This window comes from Acipenser ruthenus, chromosome 11 (assembly GCF_902713425.1).
Source record: "Acipenser ruthenus chromosome 11, fAciRut3.2 maternal haplotype, whole genome shotgun sequence".
Classification (NCBI taxonomy): Eukaryota; Metazoa; Chordata; class Actinopteri; order Acipenseriformes; family Acipenseridae; genus Acipenser; species Acipenser ruthenus.
The window spans coordinates 27,581,935-27,605,012 of record NC_081199.1 but is presented as its reverse complement, the minus strand read 5'-3'; the positions used below and the strand labels follow the sequence as shown (position 1 = coordinate 27,605,012).

Sequence of the window (23,078 nt, the reverse complement as noted above, 5' to 3'; positions counted from 1 at the left end):
GAAGTCGACATAGTAATCCATATATATATAAATAGCATTACACTCGACATTTCAATGACAGTCCAGACGCTGTGGAGCTTTTTAACACTGACACATCTTTCTGCAGTTGCAACTGTGACAGGTAGAACAAAAGCAACAATAGGTCGAATACATCAGGATACAGAAGTCCCCGGTCGTGTTCTTTACAGAGCTTCATACGTTTTGGCAAAGACTTTGTATTGTCCGATTCCCGAGCGTTAAAATAGGCTCAAATAAATCGTACTCCATTCAGCTTCACGAGTGCTTTCCCTTTAGTATATTAACAGTTTTCAGTTTAGCATAAAGTACCATAATACTGGAGCTGGGCTCAAAAGGGACACACGCGCCAGTCCTTAACTGCACGTTATGGGAGAACATGTGCAAACCGAGTACACGTGCGTCCATAACTGCACGTTATGAGGAAATACGTTCAGTTTGTGAGTATCAGTGACAGAAAGTGCAAACGCCATACAATGATAAGCAGAAATCAATATTTTGGAGATGATTACAGGAGGGGTCCGTGTCTCTGCTTGCCACCGTAAGCCCTTCCACCGACCCCCTCCCTTGTGCACGCCCCTGGTCTGGTGTTACATTAAGTTGTACTGTACTGCTAAATAATTGTGCAGATTAGGTTTTCTTCAGTCCAAGTCTCCTGTTCATGTTTAAAATCAGAAACAAAACGGGTTAGAGCGTATTTGCAGTGGGCTACAATCAGCTGAAACTAAGCAAATCCTCGAGCACGCGCTTCACGCCACTTGGGAACGCGCAGTATAACTCACCACCACGCACATGACCGGACAGCCTCTGCCTTTGCAGAAAGAGAGCTCGAGAGCACTTGCGCGCTGCAGCATCAGTACCAGGCTCATCAGTTCTGCTTGCAGCCACCGCCTTCCAGGCAACCCTCTGCAAACTGCAACAAGGCTGCTCAGGGGTTCTTTTTTACTGGATAGAAATTACGATTTACAACAATAGTAATAAATTATATCACATTTCCTACAAAAATGGGCTACGAACTCTTCACAGCGCCAATGTGTTGAACCACGCGTTTTACAGTCCAAATATGAATCATGTATCTGATATATCTGCAACATCTATTTGCCAGCATCCTTTTCTCATGGTTCCAGCCATTCGGTTTCGCGTCAACGGGTATGTATCAACCACCATGTTAAGCATTTTTAAATGTTTCTACTGGTGCAAAAATGTGCGCGCGTTATAATACTTTTCATGCTACTGAACTTACCATTCGATGCTTGCTTTATTGTGTTTTATTTATTTATTTATTTATTTATTTATTTATTTATTTAGCACAGTGTTCATGTGCAAACAAAAATAAAATAAAATAAAATAAAAAACAAAAAAAACCCTGCTCTCTTGATTATGGTAATAGGCAGTCCAGGTTTTATTTAACACAATATATGAGGTGGTATTTTCTGAGGAATCTGTGTTTTGCTTATATTGATTTTTTTTATTTTCTCAATATTGTGATAAATAAAATGCATGATATTCAAAAGATGAGCAGAACAACATTGAAATTAATCAAAGGTCTGTAGGCTGTTATTTTTCTAGAATTGTGGGATAGGATTTACATATTAACGTACGTTGCTTATACAGCGAGTTACTAATACACGGACGATACAGCTAACATCAAGCAAAATACAATAAAAAGATGAACGGGCCTTTCACTCAATTATTTGCAGCTAAATCTAGGTTGTACTATCGATTGGTACAAGTGCTAGAAAAATGTTTGTCACGGCATTATGATTAATATTATATATAGAAATATTACGGGTATGTGTCATGTGTTTTAAAACTGTAAGATATAATGATGAAACAGTGGGAAATGTACAGTGTGTATCTACGACCTGTGAAACACTAGAATTATTGATATTGGCAAATGCTACAGCATAGAATAAGTCATAATTAATTTACAAAACATATAGTTAAAACCGACAAATATATCTGCAGACGATGTGTCTATAACATGCCGCATTTAAATGTCACTTATATATTTGCATGCAAATGTCACGTTAATTATAACTTTACCGTAAACTAAACATTTGATATCAGGTTGTATGATATACATATTGGTTATCATGTTTTTAGCATCGTCTTGGCATGAAAATGACACCGTTCGGGACGTAGTATCGACAGCAGCAGTGGGAGATGGTGCAGACGCATACAACAGCAGCAACAGTAGCAAGCATATTGAACGGGAAATCACATTCCCCTCCAGACTGATTTATTACCTTAACGAGGACTCAGAGAGCACCTACCATAATCTGAACACTCGGGCAAGAAATCAACAAAAACAAAACCAGGTTAGTCACACAAACAAGCACAATGATATGGTGTGTTGATGAGGTAAACTTATTTTCTAATCACCCTATCTATCTATCTATCTATCTATCTATCTATCTATCTAATGTCTGGATTTTAAAATAGCCAATAAATGCATGCACTAATACAAAATAAATAAAAGATTTAAGTATAATAGCATAATATATTTTTGGCTTGAAACATTATTTGATTGTAAACTACAACTGTGCTATTGTGTGGCTTGTCCCTTTGTTAAGGATGTAAAGTATCTGAACGTTTGAATAGGCAAGATGCAGACACGTGTATTTAAATGTGCAAAAACTGTAAATTAATACATAACTGAAAATATACTATCGTTGACAGGTGGAAGGACATATTATGCTAATATGCCTATTTATATGTAGGAGCATAATCTTTTGCTTGTATTTTCTTTATAAGCAACTCGCCAAATGTTCAATAAAAATACATAATTTGACCAGGTATGTATGTACACAGAGCAATTGATTCTGCAAACACTTACCTGTGTAAATGCACAGTTATTCTCCGCTTATCTTGTACTGTACTACTATTGAGTATGTTGAGCTATCTATACAGTAACGGAACATACTGTATGTTAGTTTCTGAGTGATAAGAACTAGGTAATATTACTTTACGTGTATATTTACAATACTTCTACAGTAGATTGTATTATGAAAAACACATGTGTCTACTTAAAAAAAAGTTTTGTTTTCTATTAAATGTTTAGGTTGCACATAGTGAGATTGTTTCTTGTACACAAGGCACAGATCTATATGAGGGGCTGCTACAGAGTTTGTCAGTCATACAGGTTGGCAAAATGATAAATGATAAAGCAGAAAGTAGAGGTCAAAGATAACCAAGGGGACCACCTTGGGGTTGCTGTGGGAAAAAAACAAAACATTAATGAGCTGAATTGAAGGAAATTATCTATCAAAGGTTGCCTATGGAAATGCTGTGTTCTGCAGTTTGTAGTGGTATCTCAAGGATGACAATCCCACTTAGAGAGGAATGGTGGCCATATTGTTAATTGAGCAGATACCCGTATTCATGTCAGCTGCACCATATTACAGTGAGGGTACAAGAACCTTGGAGTTCAATTTGGTGCCACTACCATCTGCCAGCCTTCATAGCTCATGGGTTTATTTTTCCCCAAAGTTACAGCAGCAGAAAGCTGTGTACACTTAAAAAAACACTTTAAGATGCCTGTAGTATCCTGCTCATATTGAAATAGGAAGCCACTGCACCCTCCAATTAGATAGGAAACATTTGTTGTATAAACGAACTATGGCATGACATATAATGAGACTTTTTTTTTGCAATTAGGATAATATGCTTATACAAATGTAAAAATATAAGCATTTTTTTTTGGTTAAAACAGCACTGTTGCTTGATATTTTCAACTGGATTTTAGTACAACTCCTGTTCCACCATTTTCTATCAAAACCAAAACAGTGACAAACACGTTTTGTACATATACTCAGCCAACATGCCCCTCCCCCCCGACATCCTTAAATGCTACTTCCCATAAGCAGGAGCTGAGTGTCAAACTGCTGGTAGTCTCTAGGCGCCTCAAATTCCAAGTAGAATTCTTTTTAAGGAAGTGTTGTTTTTTTTAATTAATTTATTTTTTTTAAATAGATTTTTCAGAACATTGGCAATGTGTAAGCCCAGTTCCAAGTTCCGTCACAAGTTATGCAACAAACAATCTGGTGTAGCCTCCCCCCCTTCCTGCCCAACACTTTCCATCCAGTTACTCTCAGGCTTATCTGAGTTTCCCTGCAGTAAATTAAACTGTACTGTATATGCTACAATCTTGGCATCCAGACTACATTAATTTTGCCTAATGTTTAGTATACAGTTCAAAGATGTTTCCCCCCAAATGCAGTTTCTTGTAAAATAACCTGTTACACTGGCTACCATAACAATGAGTGACATTTATAGCTGCAATTTCACTGATGCATGAGTCTGAATGGCCAAATGTCACAGTAGATTTGCGACAGTTGGCAGATACCATATGTGATGTTTCAGGTGTTCCAGCACATCATGTGGTGTCAGAAGGCGCATTCTGACAATAACCTTTCTTTCGTCATTGAAGACACAGAAACAGGATTTTTTCTAGTGCTATTTGTATTCCTCCTGCTGCACTGGCGCTCTGGTACCTGAATTGAACTCTTATAGCCATCCAACCCTTATAGCTTGTGATCCTCATATCATTCTATGAATAGCATGTGAGTCACTGCTGTATAGCTTACAAATCCTGCTGCTGACAGGCAGTTATGAAAAACAGTGTGTGAAAAAGCACTACAGGTATACTGCAGGTGTTACTTTGCTTGTATAAATACATTTTTTATGCAAGCCCAAAGTTTTTTCTCTTAATGGTTTTACCAAGGCTATATTTATAATTCATGCACATTCTCTGTTTCTCTGCTGTTTTTCTTTATTTGACCTTCATAAAATGTGGCTGTGTCCTGGCACAGTAAACCCAGCCATGACAGGGATGTAAATAAAATTCCCATTGCGTAGCAGTTTTGTCCATTACTAGGGCTCTGCGTTTTACGCGTCCTGCTTTCTTAGGCTGCACTTCATTCCTCCCACTGCAAGGTGGTCATGTAGTCTGCTTAATTAAACCACTTACTGAATAATAATCGTTCCCCTTACGTTTTTTCATTCCCCTTACATTTTTTACTGGAGGACGCCGTCTCACAGCTGTCAATCTCAGCCTTTCGTTTTCTGTGTTTTTCTGATGATAAATGTCGGTCTATTGTTGACTTTTGAGTGTGGTCCAAAGATAAATTGTAAGCTGTGCAAAACAAATTATACCCATCGGTGTACAGAACACCAGGTGGATATTGTTGCATGCGTTCGCTCAATGAAATGCTTTTTGATTGCAGTGTCTTTGACTCCATGTTTAGGTCTCTCGATTTTTCTTTTAATGCATCAATTTATTCAATTACCATTTATACTCATCATAATTATCTTTTGTTTTTCTAATTAGTCAAAGCATAATGTGTTGATTTCTTAATTGAATTTGATTACTATAACTGGAGTGGCTGCAGGGACATCTAGGGGATAGCAGTTGAATTACAATTGAAAAAAACAGGTTGCGTAAACCGCAGGACCTTATCCATTACAGATTTCACAAAGAAAGACCAAAATAAACTAAACAGACTCACGCAACCACTTTACCAGTTGGGCTGGGACCTGTTTAGATTAGTGATTTGTACTGACCCTAAATTCTTCTGCAGCGACTGTAGTTTTTTTCAAACACTTATGTTACTTTAAATACTCAATACACATGTAGTTTTGGATCAGATCAGGGATAAGATCAAGTGGCAGTTGAGATCTGATCTTAAGAGGGCTTGACTGCATTAGGTAACTGTATATGTTTACAATCAATTGTCAAAGGCAGGCCCTGTCTTACATTGGTAAGGAGGAATGCATTGCATTGTGTCTATTCTGTCATTGGATTATGTCAGCATTGTAATAGTATTTAGGTGATTTATCCGTTTCTGTCTGGGAGCAGGAGTCCTGAAAGGAGCAACTCAATATGTTCTTGGATAAGAAAAAACTGATGTGTTTTCTTGGTGCTGGGTCAGAGGAAGCACAGTGTCAGCTGATATGTGGTAAAAAGCATAACAACGGTAAAGTAATACCATTGATTGACTGATTCATTAATTAACAGGTTTTACAGTAGTGATCTTGATACATTTGACTATTTAAGTTTTGTATCACTTTACCAGCACTGTGATTACACATTGGAATTGGTTCCTGTTTCCTGGCTGTGGTGTAGAAACTATATTACTTTCAGTATATCCTAGGAATGCCTTGACCCTGTTGTGGTATTACAGGTTAGTTTTAGAAAATGAATGGAATTTACCCATGACATCGAGGTTAACACCTTAAACGAGTGCCGTGGGATCGATAAAGTGCTTAGAGAGGAACTCAGTTTATTTTTTTATCTGAAGTTAGTCACTTTCCCAGACCCCCATGTTGGGGAATGAAAGGCAGAGTGCACCAACCCTGCTTTCTGCATCTACCTGGCTTAGCTCTGAGATCTGACACAATTTGGCTCGTAGTGTGTCATAGATTCAAGGTCCGAACGAGGTCTCTCTAACAATTGTATTTCAAATCAGGGTCTATGAACAATTAAACTCTCTGAAGTAATGCCTCTTTTTGTTTTTGTACCAGGCTGTACATCTCGCCCAAGCAAGTTTTCAGCTAGAGGCCTTTGGCTCCAGATTTACCCTGGACCTGTCATTAAATAAGTAAGTATGGTTTTCCAGCGACATGCTCTTGAGCTCTATTATTTGTTTCTGTAATATTTGCTAACATGCAATCTCTTCAGAGATATTTTGTGCACCTTAAAGGTTGTCCGTAGCTTTTCTTTAAAAGGCTAATGGACCAGCCTGGCTGGTGAGTTGACTTTCTTAGGAAATTTCCTGGGATTTATCATTTATTTGTTATAATGTGTGGTCCAGCAATATAAAATGCATGGTTCTTTTACCCCAATATTGAGTTATTTTCTCTAAATCTGCCTTCACTTGGCTTTGAGCTGCTATGAGCTGCTTTGAGCTTGTCTAGAGAATCCAAAGTGCCAGGACTGAACAGCCTTCCTCATTCCATTCAAATCACTTGACACTGAACACCACGTGACCCGAACACCATGTGACCCAAACACCACGTGACCCGAACACCATGTGACCTGAACACCACGTGACCCGAACACCATGTCACCTGAACACCATGTGCCCCGAACACCACGTGACCTGAACACCACGTGACCTGAACACCATCAACATTTAGAAATTGGGCTTTCGCAAGCAGACTGCTAGTTATGCTGAATTGTGCCAAATTGTATCATATACCTTACGTGAAATAAGTTGCAGAGGACGATGTTCACAAAAAGGGATGCACTTGATCTTAACAAAAGTCTGTTTTGTTCAGTTTCTTTGTTTCATTTACTTGAAGGTCAAGAGATAACGAAGGTATTAGTCTAGTCTCCCTTCTACATTGTTTTCAAATAAAATGTTCTAGACAATCACAGAAGCACAGCCTTGAGCCAGAACAGGACTCGTATGCAGATACTGTCACAAACTATTATTTTGTACAGCTATCGGCTTGCCATTATGTATTTACTAACAACAAGCTTGCAATAAACATTTTCTTTAAACAGGAAGGGCAATAAGGAACATATCATTTAAAATAAGGGGGCCATTGTCATTCTGCTTTTATTTTATGTTATTTATTTATTGCATTTATATAGAGCTTTTTATAGCAGAAAAAAAGAACAAATCACAATACATTTGTATAGAATGTCACACATACAACTGCCACAATCAGACCACTTAAATAACATATTTAAATTACAGTATACATATAATACAAAAACAGCAATTTTAAAGTTATATTAAAACCCACTAAGATAAGAATTTTATAAAAGTGTGTTTTTAGTCTTGACTTGAAAATGACCTGACAAATGAAGGCAGAGGTGACAGAGGAAAAAATTCTCTCAGCTGTGTCACCTTGTCGACTATGAAGCTCCGCCTGAAATTGACATCGGTGATACAAGTAAAATGTTTATTTTATTGTATATTACATGTGTTGCTATTTACAAAAATGCTGGTTGGCTAAGAATTACTATCTACAATAATTAATATACTCATGTACACATGCAGTCTTCGCTAAAGTCCCAATTTAAACACAGTACATTTCACTGTAGCCCTCGGGATGAAATTGTTAGCTAAGTGGGTATTATTTTTTTTTTTTTGATTAGCAGTGGGAGAAAACCGCTTCAACAAGTACAGTAGAATCTGCCAGAACTGACGGACACTGAATCTACTATAGATACTAATTAGAGCATAACAAATACAAAAGAAAAATTAGGGAAACGCTGGGAGACTTTGCATAAATGGATTTTATATTTGTAAACGCTGCAATAACAGTTGTGCTTGTGAGCATCCACAGTATAATTTGACAGAACAGGTGATTTATTTGCACTATGCGGACCTTATGTTCCCCCATTGGTGCTTGAGCCCCGGAGCGCTCACAGAATCACCGCCTGTGCACCTAGTATTATCAGTGATTAAAGCCTGTTTTTCAAACAAACTCATTATCGCTCAGCAGTACTGTATTGGTATAAGAAAAGTGTGTTTTTAAAAAAGTAATTTCAGCTTCCAATCACTTAAAATATGCTGATGATAATGTAAACACCAAACTACAGACGAGTCCCAAGCTTTAAACGTGTTACTGTTTATAGATAAGAACTTTATTATGAATATATTGTGTTATTATGTTTTAAGCAACATATTACGATAATGTTCATTATGGTAATTGTTTGTTTATTAGTTTTAAAATGTTTAGTAAAAAGTGGCCTATTGTTTGACCTTGTTAGTATAACCGTCCCCCTTTGCCAAGGACATCTTCAGTCACGGTCGTAACCCAGTATAAATCAACACATTTTTTGTAAAATGACTTTACACATACAAACGTAAAACGTCATTAAGTGGGGTTGGCATTACAGGGTAAATGAAGGGAGGTTTCAGTTTCTAAGTATTATTTGTGAATGCTTATTCACCACTGCTATACCCCGTTAGAAAATTTACTTCCCTGCATTTTTTTAACTCAAGACTGAACGTGAGAGTATATGTATACATTTGTTTTAAGTACTCGCCTAGAGGATTACTGAGACACAGACATCAAGTAGTCCTCATCAGATTTAAATCACCTTGGGCGAGCGGGCGAGCAGGAGTTTCTAACCCTGTGGTGATCTAGCCAACACCAGAGCCTTCCTATATTTAACCAGGTGGCCCTTCCATGCGATGTAATGAACATGCAATTCAGATTCCCGCCATCTCAGTTCTAGTTTACGACCCTCATATTTCATCTCATGAGCTGTATCATTAATCCACAGTGAGCTTTTATTAAAAGACACTCTCTGAGTTTTGATTGGCGTGACAGTATCTAACATACCAGTCAAGGTGGTGTTGGAGGTATTAACCAGCTCATCTACTGTTAAGGACTCAGAGAGTGGTAATGAGCTTAATACATCAGAAAGATTAACAGCAGTTGAAGAATGAATTACCTGGGATTTAAATGTACGGTCCACAGTCTTTGTAGATACTGGCAGATTCACCTGAAAAAGAATGGCAAGATAATCAGAAATAGTAAGAGGTTCTTAACAGCTAAACCACGACAAATTACCAGATCTAAAGTATGGGCACGATTATGCGTAGAACCTTTGACATGCAGGATAAAATCTAAGGAATCCAGTAGCCTCAGAAATTCCAAGGAGTTAGAATCAGAATCCATGTCAACAAGAATTTCCTGTTTGATTCTAAGTTCACTACGGAAAACAGTAGCTAAGTCAACCTCTCCGACTACTAGAGCGAGCTTTCTGGAAAAAAAAATAGGTGGAGAAGCCTCAATCAGGGAAACATTGTCATTCGGTTCAAGCCAAGTTTCAGTTAAAGAGAGAATATCAATGTTGTAATCCTGAATAAAATCACTAATTAACAGAGCCTTATTAGACAGAGACCTGATATTAAATAAACCTATGCGTAAATTGGTGCAATCAAAAGCATTTGTTTGAGCAGGGGTAATATGAATTTGACGAAGGTTACTGTAGCACACACCTCTGTGTGGGTAGGGGCATGGCAGGATACTTTAACCTGAATTGTACATGCCTCTTTAGAATCCCTCCCCTCCCCAGTTTCTAGTTTGAATACCTTTCTAGATGATGTTCGATGTTATCAGCTAGCCTGCTTGCCCCTGACCTATTTAGGCGCAGTCCATCTTTCCTATAATACCTATTTCTTTTCCAAAAGCAATCCCAGTTGTTTATAAATCCCAGCCCTTCTTGCACACACCAACCAGCCAGCCAAGTATTTAAGCCCCTAATTCTGCTGAATACTTCATCCCCTCCACCAACAACAGGTAGGAGACCTGACACAATACTTCTGCAGCCTAACTTCTTGTTAATGACTTTCAGAATCTCAGATTTTCTGTTCCTCATGTCATTTGTACCAGCATGTACAATGACCACAGACTCTTTTTTGTGATTTAATAATCTTTTGATTCAGTATCCTTTACTTTTTTCCCAAGGGAGGCAGGTTTTAACTCTATTAACACCACCTCACCCCTGTGTTCATCCAGCACTAGGTTGTCATTAATCTCCTCTCTATGTTGAGTGCTCGGTGCCGTCCTCCTCTTCATACTTTTTCTAACAGTTCCCCAGTCCTCACTCACTTCCTGCCTTTCATCCATATTTACCTTCTCAGGTCCCTCCACACATACAGTTCCACTTTCATGCTGTGGCACTGAAACGTCACATGGAGCAGGTGCATTTATAAAGTTAAAATCAGAGTCGTTTTCAGTCTCACCCTCAGTATCCAAAACTAAGTGTTATTAATTTTGTTAAAAGTATTTTCAATTAACTGCTCCTTTTCGTTTATGCTTCTAAGTATCCCAATTTGTTTTTCAAGTTCGGAAACGTTCTGCATTAACAATACAGTCACAAAAAATACATTGATTTAGCTGGTAACTTCCAGAAATTCAGCTTTTTTACAAAATCAGACAATTGACCTTGACAAGTGTGTCTCTTGCTCAGTTTTAACTTCTGCGTATAGATTCTAATATGTGACCATCTCAGTGAAAGTAACAATTCAAGTGATATCAAGAAAATTGCTACTGCAGAGGCTACCTGCCATGTCATTGATTCAACATTGTATTCATTAATTATAAAATACAAGGCTTATTCTGCAGATAAATGGTCTGTGGAGATTTGGGTTAGTTTTTTTTTTTTTTTTTTTGCTCTATTTTTAGACCCACACATTTGAATCACAGCGGCACACCCCTAGTGGTCATTTTTTAAAAACAACTCACCACAGAAATTCAGCATTCAGGAGAATGCTGTATAAATAATTCTCTCAGCAGAAACAAAATTGAAAATGATGAAGGACACACATATAGGTTTGAAATTAATTAAATACAGATAGTAGTCGATGAATTACCCCATTTCAGAACACAAGATTTACCTTTGTGCATTGCAACATGGAGACAGTGTGTCATCATGTACACTTTTAAGCAAATGGGAAACATAAAACATAATACAGTAGAAATGGAAATAAAGTTTTGTGTAGGATAAACAAAGGTTAGGTAGAAAGTACAATATTAAAGAAGTTGCAAGAGCCTCATTAAAATGCATAAGGATCTTTGAAGCGTGACCTGTGAAATGCAATTTTGTGACTCTAACAGCCAACTAAGGTCCGATTCAAACACTCTTGTCTTGAAATCATTGATTAATCTTGTCCTCTGCTGCTGCTTTTGAATGTGAGGACTGCACTGTGATCTTGATTTGCTTTGCCTTCATTGATTTCAAGTAAAAATAACACCATTCACTGCCCTTCACAGAAAAGTGCGTTCTGCTTGTTTCTCGTGTTTCCAGTGTTCTAAGTTAACAAATAGTACAAGCTCATGACCACAACTGAAGCCAAAAGTACAAATACTTGATAAGTCCTACTTTTTTAAACAGATAAATATGATTAACATTCCTGACGGGAATTATTTATTTAGCAATTATTGAGATCAAGGATATTTTTCTTCTCCCTCATATATTTAATAACATTTCATATTTGCTTTGCACATGAGACAGTGGCTTTTGTATCTACACATCGAACCTGCATCAGTGGATTGCAAATTTGACGGCCGACTAACAACCATAATATAGTCCAGCATCAGACGAAAAAATGCAATCCTTTAAAATAATATGTCTTTATTAAAATCACGATAGTACATCAGAAACTAACATAATGTTCAAGACTGAATTCCCTGCTTGATAAGTCTAGTAAAGTAGTGGTTCTGCTAGGGTTTCTTCAGGGTAATACCTTGGTATTCTTATACCAATGGCATTTTTTGTAGGGGTTTGGAAGCAAATGGTATTCAAGGTAGCTGCTATCTTTCTTTTTTCTTCTTATTGCAGTGGGCACTATACTGCCTGACGCAAGCAGGCTGCCCCCTAGCCATCACAACACTGACACACTGAGACATACTGGTATTGCCCAGTTAATCGCTCAACCAATCATTTATGAAGGACACCCTCTTTATATCACCGTTTTGCATCATTTGGATTTTGTTACAAATCGACCAGGCAGTACAGGCCTCTCGTTATGGTAAAATTGAGCTAAGCTGAGGCATTTGCAGTTAGAAGTTCTCTCTTAGATTGACAGCAATACACACACATTAATTGTCTGTGAAAGTATTATGAAAGATCTCCTATTCCCCCTTTGTGAAGTGCATGAGTATTTTTAACATTGTGTTTTTCGCAGGCCCTGCATTCTTTACCCGGACCAGCTGTTTTTTCATTGAAAACGGTCTCACTTGGGAGCTGTGTTCTATTTCTGTAGCTTCGCTGGTGGCTCTTCCATGTTTGCCTGTCCCTTGAGGAATCATGTGGACACGCAGCACTTTCTTTGCACCTTTAAGAACATTTGAGCTCACGATTCTACACTTTATTGTTTAAAAGTTTAATAATGTTGAAACGTAACTCTGTTCTCAATAGGCATACTGTTATAATAATATCATGACATGGTATTATTATTACAGCCTACCAAGTAATGTAATACATATACCTGATAAAATATTTCCTTTTTTTAAATGAGAGACAGTCAAGTTCCTATAAACAAGTATGTTGGTCTACAATAACTTGACAGATACAAGTTTGAATAATGTTGCAAAAGTAATTCCTTTTCTTGTTCTTATTCACAGTGACCTGTTATCTTCTGATTATGTGGAAATCCATTATGAAAAAGGGGAACCGGTCTCGTCAAAGGTAAGACTTTATTTGTATGTTTTTTTTCAGAGGGTAATAATCTGTCTTTAGATTAAAAAAGCATTCATTTTAGATTAATTTCATTTGTTCAGTTTATTTTTTGCAGATTGGGTTCTACCAGAATGATTGCTTTGGGATTTGAAATGCATGTTTGGAAGGCAAAACATGCCAAATGAATAGGTATTGGCTTTCTGAAGAATGGTATCTATTTTGAATAAAAACCTTTATAGTTAATCTAGAAAAGAATGAACTATTGGAATTTCTCAAGGGGGTTACAGCTGCAGGTTGTTCTGGAAGATGGTGCCAAGTATATACGCTTTAATCACTAATGGGATTTTTCTCCCAGTTCTGCTTTCAGTTTAAGACCATTCAATCCATGAATTAGATTTTCAGTTCTGTTCTTCCACTGTGTAGTAATGTATCTCAGTAATGTGTCAGGGGAGGTTGCCTTAAATAACCTCATAAGCAAGCAAGTACCAATGGAAATCTCTGTATAATTGTAGCTGTAACTGATCCCAAATCAGAAACCACTGAATGTGTAGTACATGACTGTTGTATAATCAAATAGAAAATCATACCGATACTGTGGAGGCATACAGTGAAACCTGTCTAATCCAGCCCCTCTACAAACCCACATTTTGTATAATTCGCCATTATTTTTTGGACCAGACCAATTGAAATGACTGGTGTGACACCCACTACAATCCTGAACCTTTTCTCTTTTTAAGTCTTCTTCCTAAAATAAATGTAAATGTGACTGTCTTCTTCAGGTAATCTTCAATCAAAACAGTTTAATTCAGGAGCAAACAAAATCCAAAGACAGTACAGAACAAAATGACATGCAGAAGCTGCTGGTAAACCTACAGGTCTCGACAGGTAGCATTTGAGCCATGAAAAACAAGTTACAGGCATTAATATACAGGGCAGGTTACATCCCACAGGTAGTGGAAATCTACTTTCACCAATGAACAGTTGGCCCTCACTTTGTTGGAGGTGCACCAGCCGGTACCCTGTGACGGCTCCTTTTGGCTAAAGTTTTGATGATTAGAACCAGTTTTATTTGGGTTGATTGTGGTTCGCATCTATGCTCAAAATCCGCTTTTTAAGTAGAAACAACTCATGCATAAACAAGGGCCATCCGCCTGAGATCAGAACTGCTCTTTGATCATGACTCTCAGATATGCAGCCACCTTTTGGCTGCGTGCAAAGTTAAGGAGCTACAAGGACATAAGAACATAGGAAATGTTACAAATGAGAGGAGGCCATTCAGCCCATCTTGCTCGTTTGGTTGTTAGTAGCTTATTGATCCCAGAATCTGTTCTGAATGCCCCTTTATCTAATCTCCATGTGTGACCCCTGGTCCTTGTTTCTTTTTTCTGGTCGAAAAAGTCCCCTGGGTTGACATTGTCAATACCTTTTAGAATTTTGAGTGCTTGAATCTGATCGCCACGTAGTCTTCTTTGTTCAAGACTGAATAGATTCAATTATTTTAGCCTTTCTGCATATGACATTCCTTTTAAACCAGGAATAATTGTGGTCACTGTTCTTTGCAGCAATATCCTTTTTGCAGCGAGGTGACAAGAACTGACCACAATATTCTAGATGAGGTCTTACTAATGCATTGTAAAGTTTTAACATTACTTCCCTTGATTTAAATTCAACACTTTTCACTATATATCCGAGCATTTTGTTGGCCTTTTTTATAGCTTCTCCACATTGTCTAGATGAAGACAACATAAACTCCTAAATATTCATAGATTCCTTCTTCATTTTCAGTATCTCTCATATGGTATTTATAATGGACATTTTTATTGCCTGCTTGCAGTACCTTACATGTTTCTATATTAAATGTCATTTGCCATGTGTCTGCCCAGTTCTGAATGCTGTCTAGATAATTTTGAATGACCTTTGCTGCTGCAACGGTGTTTGCCACTCCTCCTATTTTTGTGTCGTCCCCAAATTTAACAAGTTTGCTTACTATACCAGAAACTAAGTCATTAATATAGATTAGGAAGAGCAGAGGACCTAGTACTGATCCCTGTGGTACTCTGGTTACCTTGCTCCAATTTGAGGTTTCTCCTCTAATCAGTACTTTCTGTTTTCTACATGTTAACCACTCCCTAATCCATGTGCATGCATTTCCTTAAGTCCCTACTGCGTTCAGTTTGAAAATTAATCTTTTATGCGGGACTTTGTCAAATGCTTTCTGGAAATCTAAATAAACCATGTCATATGCTTAGCAATTATCCATTGTCGATGTTGCATCCTCCAAAAAATCAAGCCGGTTAGTTAGACACGCTCTCCCTTTACTAAAACCATGCTGACTGTCAGGGCAACGCTAAGCAGTAGATTTTAAAAATAAAATAAAAAAGCAATTTATTTTCTAAATTTAAAACTAGTATAAAAAACAAAACAAAAACAAAAGCAAGCTGTTACCTATAGACTCACATTCTAAATTGGGCAGTTGTTGAACAGTAAATACTGCAAACGTCCACACAACAATCTCTTGTAAGAAAATGTGCACTTATCGAAAAAGCTAAACGTTTACCAAAACCAACACAAAAAGAGCAAGGTGAAAAATTCCAAATCGCAAGGCCAACCGCTTCAGACATTCTGAAAAGAAAAAGTGCCTACTTAAGCAACACGGAGAAAACGACTGCAGAAAGCGCCTAAATACTGCATGCGAACAAGTGAATATTTTTCTTCTGGGAATGGTTTTAACAGGCTTGTGCTAAGAACAGGTAAAGATTTTGTTGATTCATTGTTGTGTTTCAAGTTTGCAGAGGCACATGTGCAGTAATAATGTTTTTTTTTTTTAAGCGGTCAGATAGTTTTGTCATTTTAACCTTTTTTTTAGGTATGAGATTTTAACAGTAATCCAACACACTGTCTAATCGTGATGCCAGATTGTAAAGGTTTTACTGTACCTCCATTCAGAATGTGTGGTGAACTTAAAAATTAACCTTATATGTTATTTAATTTGAAATACAAATTAATAAAAAATGGACCATAACATGTAGTTAGAGGTTTACCTCCATTCAGAATGTATAGTGAACCTAAAGATGAACCTTATAAATGACTTAAATGAAAATGTGTAGCTTCTTATTACCCATTTACATGGTTAATATTAAAGAATAGGGTTTACTCTTTCACTTCTCTTTTGTAACCTCTATGAATAGGATGTGTTTGCTGATATCTAAAGAAAAAAAAGCTTGAGCTTTCAGCAAAGAGACGGTAAAGAAGTTTTCTTAAAACAAACTTTATTCACTGCTAGTAATTATATAAACCAGTGTAAAGGTAAACTGGTGTACTGTATGCTCCACCACCGCATTTTTTGCACCCAACAAGTATGCTTCTGTTTTAAAAAAGGATAAATCTTGCAAATCTAGTGTAATACTATACTCTGCAAATGGTTCTGGTAAATAAATCTTAACAGAACCGTTACCAGCAGTGACAACACAGTGGAAAAATACTGCATATGGGCCCTGTAGGATAACACAACTAAGGCACTGCAGTGGATTGTGGGTATTGGTTTATGCTACTGTGGTGTTATTGACTGATAAACCAGTATAGTGCCACTGCATTGCCATTAAATATAATTTGGTTAGGATACAGGTAGACATATATTAAGGTCGCTGTCCAATCTTCATGACAGTATTCTACAGATTTTACAGAAGACTTTCCCTATACAGTAGCCAACATTCAGAGACTGGTGTTGGTCTCTGTGTCTGAAGGTCTCTCTGCTGCTAATCTATCTGTCTTCTGCTTTCTTTTCCTATTGTTAGCTGATTTCTGGCTTCAGTCCCTATTCATTTTGTGGGATAGCTACGTTCCCTCTAAGACTTTAATTTAGCTAGTCACTGTAGCTAAAGCAACTTAACATTTTTTAGCCACACTAGGAAAACTTAAGCCACTTAATAATACTGTAAACAAGTTAAACATACTGTTTCACAAGCCAAAAAAGACATGTAAAGATATTGTATTTATTGTATTATAACTCTGATTCCCATTTAATAAATGCCAAACTTAGTCCCACATAAAAAAACGTCATTGCAGATTTCCTAAATTCTGAATAGGTTTGCAGAGATATTCATGTACTGCATAATCCTTTACATTATTTTGACTGATGTGGTTTTCTTTCCACTGCAGGACAGTGCTAGGGTATGTTAATATTAATGCCTACCTGACCAACCGCAGCTCTAGTTACACAAGCTTGTACTAATGTGATTAATAATATTAGTAGGATTGAGATTGTACAGCCATGTTTTAAAAAAAAAAAAATTTACAAGCAGCGCTGTCCGCTGACTGTTTCTAATTAGAACCTCTGTCCTCCCGCCAAACACAACATTTGTGGCATACATTTTACGTGCACAAGCTAAAGGGCTTTTATTGGGCGAAATTAAATCAAACTAAACAGTCTGTATTGATTCATCTACCAGCACACGTTGAAAGTAATGGTGCTGGCAGTCTTACACAAGTACATTTTTCAAAGTCTTCGCCACCGTGGCGAACTTGGTGAAAAACAGTTGAGCCAGAAGGGAAAACATTTCACTTGTGGCGACGTGGCGAGCGGCTCGCGGGAACGTAGGATAGCGGCATGCCAGGTCAGCTTTGCTATATTAGCTATACAATACAGAGGAAACTCTGGGGAGTGTGAAGCAGTGGGTACCTCTCTGCATCCTCACTTGCTTCAGCAGCAATATTGTAAAGCACCTTCCTATAGGGAGCTGACGAGAGTACAGTTGATTAAAATTGCAGTACTTTAAGTAACAAGTGTGAACAAGCTATTTTTTCCCCAGTTACGTCTGACCTATTTGTCACTGACGGCAATAACCAGCACTTTACCATTATTAGGGGGAAAACAACTGAAAAGCAAAACGGAGAAAAGGAGGGTATTACCGTATTTGCATAAATGTACTGTGAATTAAAAATAAAAATATGACAGGAAGATTTAAATTTGTAATTGTCTGTAAACTAAGCACTGTAACGTGAATCAGTGTGGCGCTAAAAAAGGGTGACTATACCCAGAACTTGTTTCTAGGCTTTTGACTCTGGTTCCCTGACGCATATTAAATTAATCAATTCATATATATTATGTTAAACTCAAGAACAATTTCTCTGCATGTTTGATATATTATTCAGCGTCCAAGTCAGGTTAAGGAGTAGAGAATACTGATATTTACTACGTGGTTCAGATTAAAATTAACCTCCTAGTAAAGGTAATTGTCGTTGAATGATGTTGAATGTGATAAACTAAACGAGCAGTGCTGTCAGTAACAGTTGTACAGTTTATTATAATTTTTTTCAAACAATGATACCTGGTAAATGTATGCAGCTGTTTTTCTTGTTTGTTTTATTGTACTATATATATGCAATTTGAATAAAAGATGTGCAGTCCTTGTATGTCTCATTTGGAGGTGAAAACAGAGGAATATAAAGATGCATAATGATTGAAAAAATCTTGGCCTATGCACAACTCCAGCAGTGCGAGTGAGGGGACTGCAGTTGCTGAATCATGGACTGCTTTGTTACATATCAGAGAGTGGCTGACTCAGCAAAATGCCTCCTCCGCAATGTACAGGGAGCCGATTCCCACCTCCCTCAGGGATCAGATGGGAGAGAGAGGGGGAACAGAGATGGAGATTGGCTGCAGTCGATTTCTTTTTTTCCCTGCTTACTAATGTAGGAGGCTGTGTGGTCCAGTGGTTAAAGAAAAGGGTTGTAACCAGGAGGTCCCCGGTTCAAATCCCACCTCAGCCACTGACTCATTGTGTGATCCTGAGCAAGTCAATTAACCTCCTTGTGCTCTGTCTTTCGGGTGAGACGTAGTTGTAAGTGACTCTGCAGCGGATGCATAGTTCACACAACCTAGTCTCTGTAAGTCGCCTTGGATAAAGGCGTCTGCCAGAACAATGTCAGTATGGTGCAGGGCCACCATGAGCAGCAGTGATTCAGTGTTGTTCTCTAGGGATACTCACACTTTCCTTAATGATTACCATTTCTGATTTCTTCAGGGAAGTTGGGGGTGTAATGATCGAAAGTCTGACCTACAAATCATAAATATTACAGGAGTTATCACTTTTGTCCCAAAGTGACCTTCTGTATGCAGTATTTGATACAGAAACATTTTCTGTCTAAGTGCTTCCTGTCACCCCTCTGTCAAAGGGGTGCTGTCTTGCTCATCATGACTGAAACTCATGTATAACAGGGAAATGCAGCTTTTCTTTATTAGAAGATACACGTCAGAGATTGAATTTGCATTGCAGATGAGTCAGACATGTTGGTATGCTGTACATCACAGGTGTTTGTCATTTTTGTCCATACAGTATATCATTGTTTTTATGGTTGATGTTGATTATATGTACAGCAGTACGTAACTAAGTAAATTCACAAACCAGATATTTTATAGGCAGGTGTAAAATTATTGGTTATGTAAATTCTGCTCAGCACAGCTTTAACATAAGATCAAGGTAAACTCACCTCGGACCTGTGTATGTGTATAAATGGATTAAAACATTTTGAAATGACAACAATTACAGATCCTTCTTTTATAAACCCTGCATACAGTTGTAAATCTCACTTAAAAAAAACATAGATTGTTTTTTTTAATTAACTATACTAATGAAAATGCATTGAAATGTGAACTGGCTGCCTGTTAAGATGAGGATTGATTTAAAAATGTTGTTGTTGACTTATAAAGCCTTGACTGGTCATCTGGCACCAAGTTACATTTCAGACCTTGTAACGAGCTATATTCCTGTGGGTAACTTCTGGACTGTTAGGTGTCCCTATAACCAGACTCCGCTGTATGGGTGATCGGCCATTTTGCAGTTACGCGCATGGGCTCTAGAGACTCAAGTCATGGTATTTTTAAAGCACGACTGAAAACTTCCTTTTTTAAACTGGAATTTGTATCTACTTAAATTGTAACTTATATTACTTAAATTATTACTTTAAAATTCTGACTGTTATATGTGCCTGTTGTGATTTTACTTATAAAGCACTTTGATTAATAATGGTTTTATTAAAAAAAAACAAAAAAAAACTAAGGGTTAAAAAGGTAAAGCCTACTAATGAAGGGGTTAAAGATAAAACCACAGAGTTCTGTAAGAAGCAGCGACATTATCTGAGATTATCAGCAAACAAAAAAAAAACAAATGTATCCAAATCCATTCTGGATTCATGCTTAAGTCCAATAACGTAACTTTTAATGTGTTTTAAAAGGTTTACACATGTATTTCACTCTCATCTATATATTGTATATGCTGTCATAGTAACGCTCTTCCTGTTTTCACAATAGGGTGGGGAACACTGCTACTATCATGGTCAGATCAGAGGGAACAACATGTCCAACGTGGCTGTTTCAACCTGCAATGGACTCCAGTAAGTGCAAATTCAAGAGTTTCTCTTCCTTATGTCAATCAGTCTTAATCTTAAATTGAACTTTAAAACTGACACCAATATGTGCTCTTATTTCCATGAAACTGACACAACCCTACATTGTGAACATAATAAAAGACACATGCCTGATTCGGCTGGCTATTTCGTGTTTTAATTTTTACCTACTGGTCTCCAGTCCATTTTTTTTTTTTAAACTCAAAACCCACAGCGTTTTACTTCCAGTGCCGATGCAATCCACATCCTGTGTAAAAAAAAATGCTACAGATAAGTTGAAAACAATCGGAGCATAATTGCTGTTTAGGGCTGTTTGTGTGTAACTGAATAAACATCACTATAGTAGGTATAAACAACTAGACAAGGTCTCAGGCCTTTTATACTTAACCAGTCCTAAAGTTATGGCTTAAGTATATTTCAGTCATGCACGGGCATCTATGAAGTCAGTTTGTGCTGCTGCAGTGGAACAGTCTCTCTACAGTGGAGTGGTGGTGGCACCAGGTGTTGACAACAGCAGCCTTGAAATACTACCATGTGTTACTTGTAGGTGGCGCTGTTGCTGACACGTGTACTGTAAGTATTGTTGCAATGATTGCTCAATATGGCTGCCATTTATCTCCAGGTGGGCTTTCCATCCTTGGAAGTCATTAAAAATGGCAGAACGCAGCACTTCCAAAGGGACGCACAGCACCTCTTGATAGATGGTGTTCTTCAGTACAGAATGATTTTTCCACATCAGCGCAAAGTAACCTCGTAACCGCCGTATATATTATATTAAATAGAGATCGTTATTCATTTTTAAAATCTCAGGTGTTTAAACCATCCTTGTGACTTGATAACTTAATGTTAGGAAAACTTTGCATTCTAAACACACATTACGAAAAGAACCAAGAAAAGTTTCACACAAAAACATCAAAATAGGCTTTAAAAAAAACTGTGTAAAAAGGCTTATCACACAGTATGTGAGGTGCATGCAAGAAGAACCACTTGCAAATCACATGAAAAGGAGAGGAGGCAGTTCGAATTTAAATAAAATGCAAAGGTACTTAGAAGTTAACCCAAGAGGTGTATACTGTATAGAAACTTTTACTGTTAAATTGGAAGGTAAAGTAGCTTCAGTCTGTAACAGTATATACATCTATGCCTTGACAGGCTACTGGCTGAGAGTATTTCTGCTCCTGAATGCTACAGACATATAGCTACGGTTTCAGTTTACCAGCGCCCTTAGAGCACCAAGAATGTGCACAGTAGTGTATTTACACCTATAAAAGTATGGAATTTAGATCCCATACTGCAGCATTAACCTAGTGGTTGACCTGCCCTGCAATTACCATCATGTTATTATGTGATGAGGTTACCATCCAACAGTAATAGGGCAGCAGTGTGGAGTAGTGGTTAGGGCTCTGGACTCTTGACCGGAGGGTCATGGGTTCAATCCCAGGTGGCGGACATTGCTGCTGTACCCTTGAGCAAGGTACTTTACTTAGATTGCTCCAGTAAAAACTGTATAAATGGGTAATTGTATGTAAAAATAATGTGTAAAAAAATAATGTAATTGTATGTAAAAATAATGTGATATCTTGTAACAATTGTAAGTCGCCCTGGCTAAGGGCGTCTGCTAAGAAATATATAATAATAATAATAAAAAAACTGTGTAAAAAGGCTTATCACACAGTATGTGAGGTGCATGCAAGAAGAACCACTTGCAAATCACATGAAAAGGAGAGGAGGCAGTTCGAATTTAAATAAAATGCAAAGGTACTTAGAAGTTAACCCAAGAGGTGTATACTGTATAGAAACTTTTACTGATAAATTGGAAGGTAAAGTAGCTTCAGTCTGTAACAGTATATACATCTATGCCTTGACAGGCTACTGGCTGAGAGTATTTCTGCTCCTGAATGCTACAGACATATAGCTACGGTTTCAGTTTATCTGTCTTCTCTTTTCACAGTGGCATGTTTGATGATGGTTCTCACACATACCTAATTGAGCCATTGCAGCAGATACACCCACAAGTAAGCGTTTTTTTTTTATTTCGCTTGTATCGCCCACACACTTGTTTTGACATTGCAGGCAACTTAGAAGGGTAAATGTTTAAATTACTTTCCACGTGCCTTGAATTGACAATACTGTTTAAGCCCTGGCTGCCTTCAGATCTGGGGTCTGTGTCGTCCCATGACAGTGAAGTAATCTTGTTGAAGTGATTGGAGCTAACGGGATAATTCCATCAACGTTACCTTCCATTCGCTACCAAGTTGTGAAAAGAACACGTTACAGCAAGCATGCATTTTCATTTGAAAACATGGCATCTGGCACTGCAGTACAGTGTAAAGTGAGCTCTCAGGAAATCTGTTACACTAGCACTTCCTAGGTCATTCCACCTCAGCAGTGTCTTCTGGGTCAAAGCCTATTACTGGCTGAAAGCCATTTAGATCAATTTTGTAGACTCCCTGTTGTTAGTCAGATAATGTTACAGGCTTAGCCAGGCTAAACAGACCCTGAATGC

General features: G+C 37.6%; 1 protein-coding gene across 3 annotated transcripts in view; it reads left to right on the top strand.

The window, feature by feature from the left end:
- Positions 1 to 818: 818 nt before the first annotated feature.
- The window catches only part of LOC117427008 (disintegrin and metalloproteinase domain-containing protein 23-like), a 56,770-nt gene continuing 34,510 nt past the window's right edge, over positions 819 to 23,078 (top strand). For 2 of the 3 annotated variants that reach the window (XM_034045337.3, XM_034045338.3), the window contains exons 1-6: positions 820 to 1,164; positions 2,122 to 2,336; positions 6,541 to 6,617; positions 13,114 to 13,177; positions 20,478 to 20,560; positions 22,524 to 22,587. In XM_034045337.3, the coding sequence (XP_033901228.3) occupies positions 1,086 to 1,164; positions 2,122 to 2,336; positions 6,541 to 6,617; positions 13,114 to 13,177; positions 20,478 to 20,560; positions 22,524 to 22,587 (582 nt within the window). In that variant the 5' untranslated portion in view covers positions 820 to 1,085. Of the gene's footprint in view, positions 1,165 to 2,121; positions 2,337 to 6,540; positions 6,618 to 13,113; positions 13,178 to 20,477; positions 20,561 to 22,523; positions 22,588 to 23,078 lie in introns of all 3 variants that reach the window. The other variant, XM_059033579.1, reaches the window with a different exon arrangement.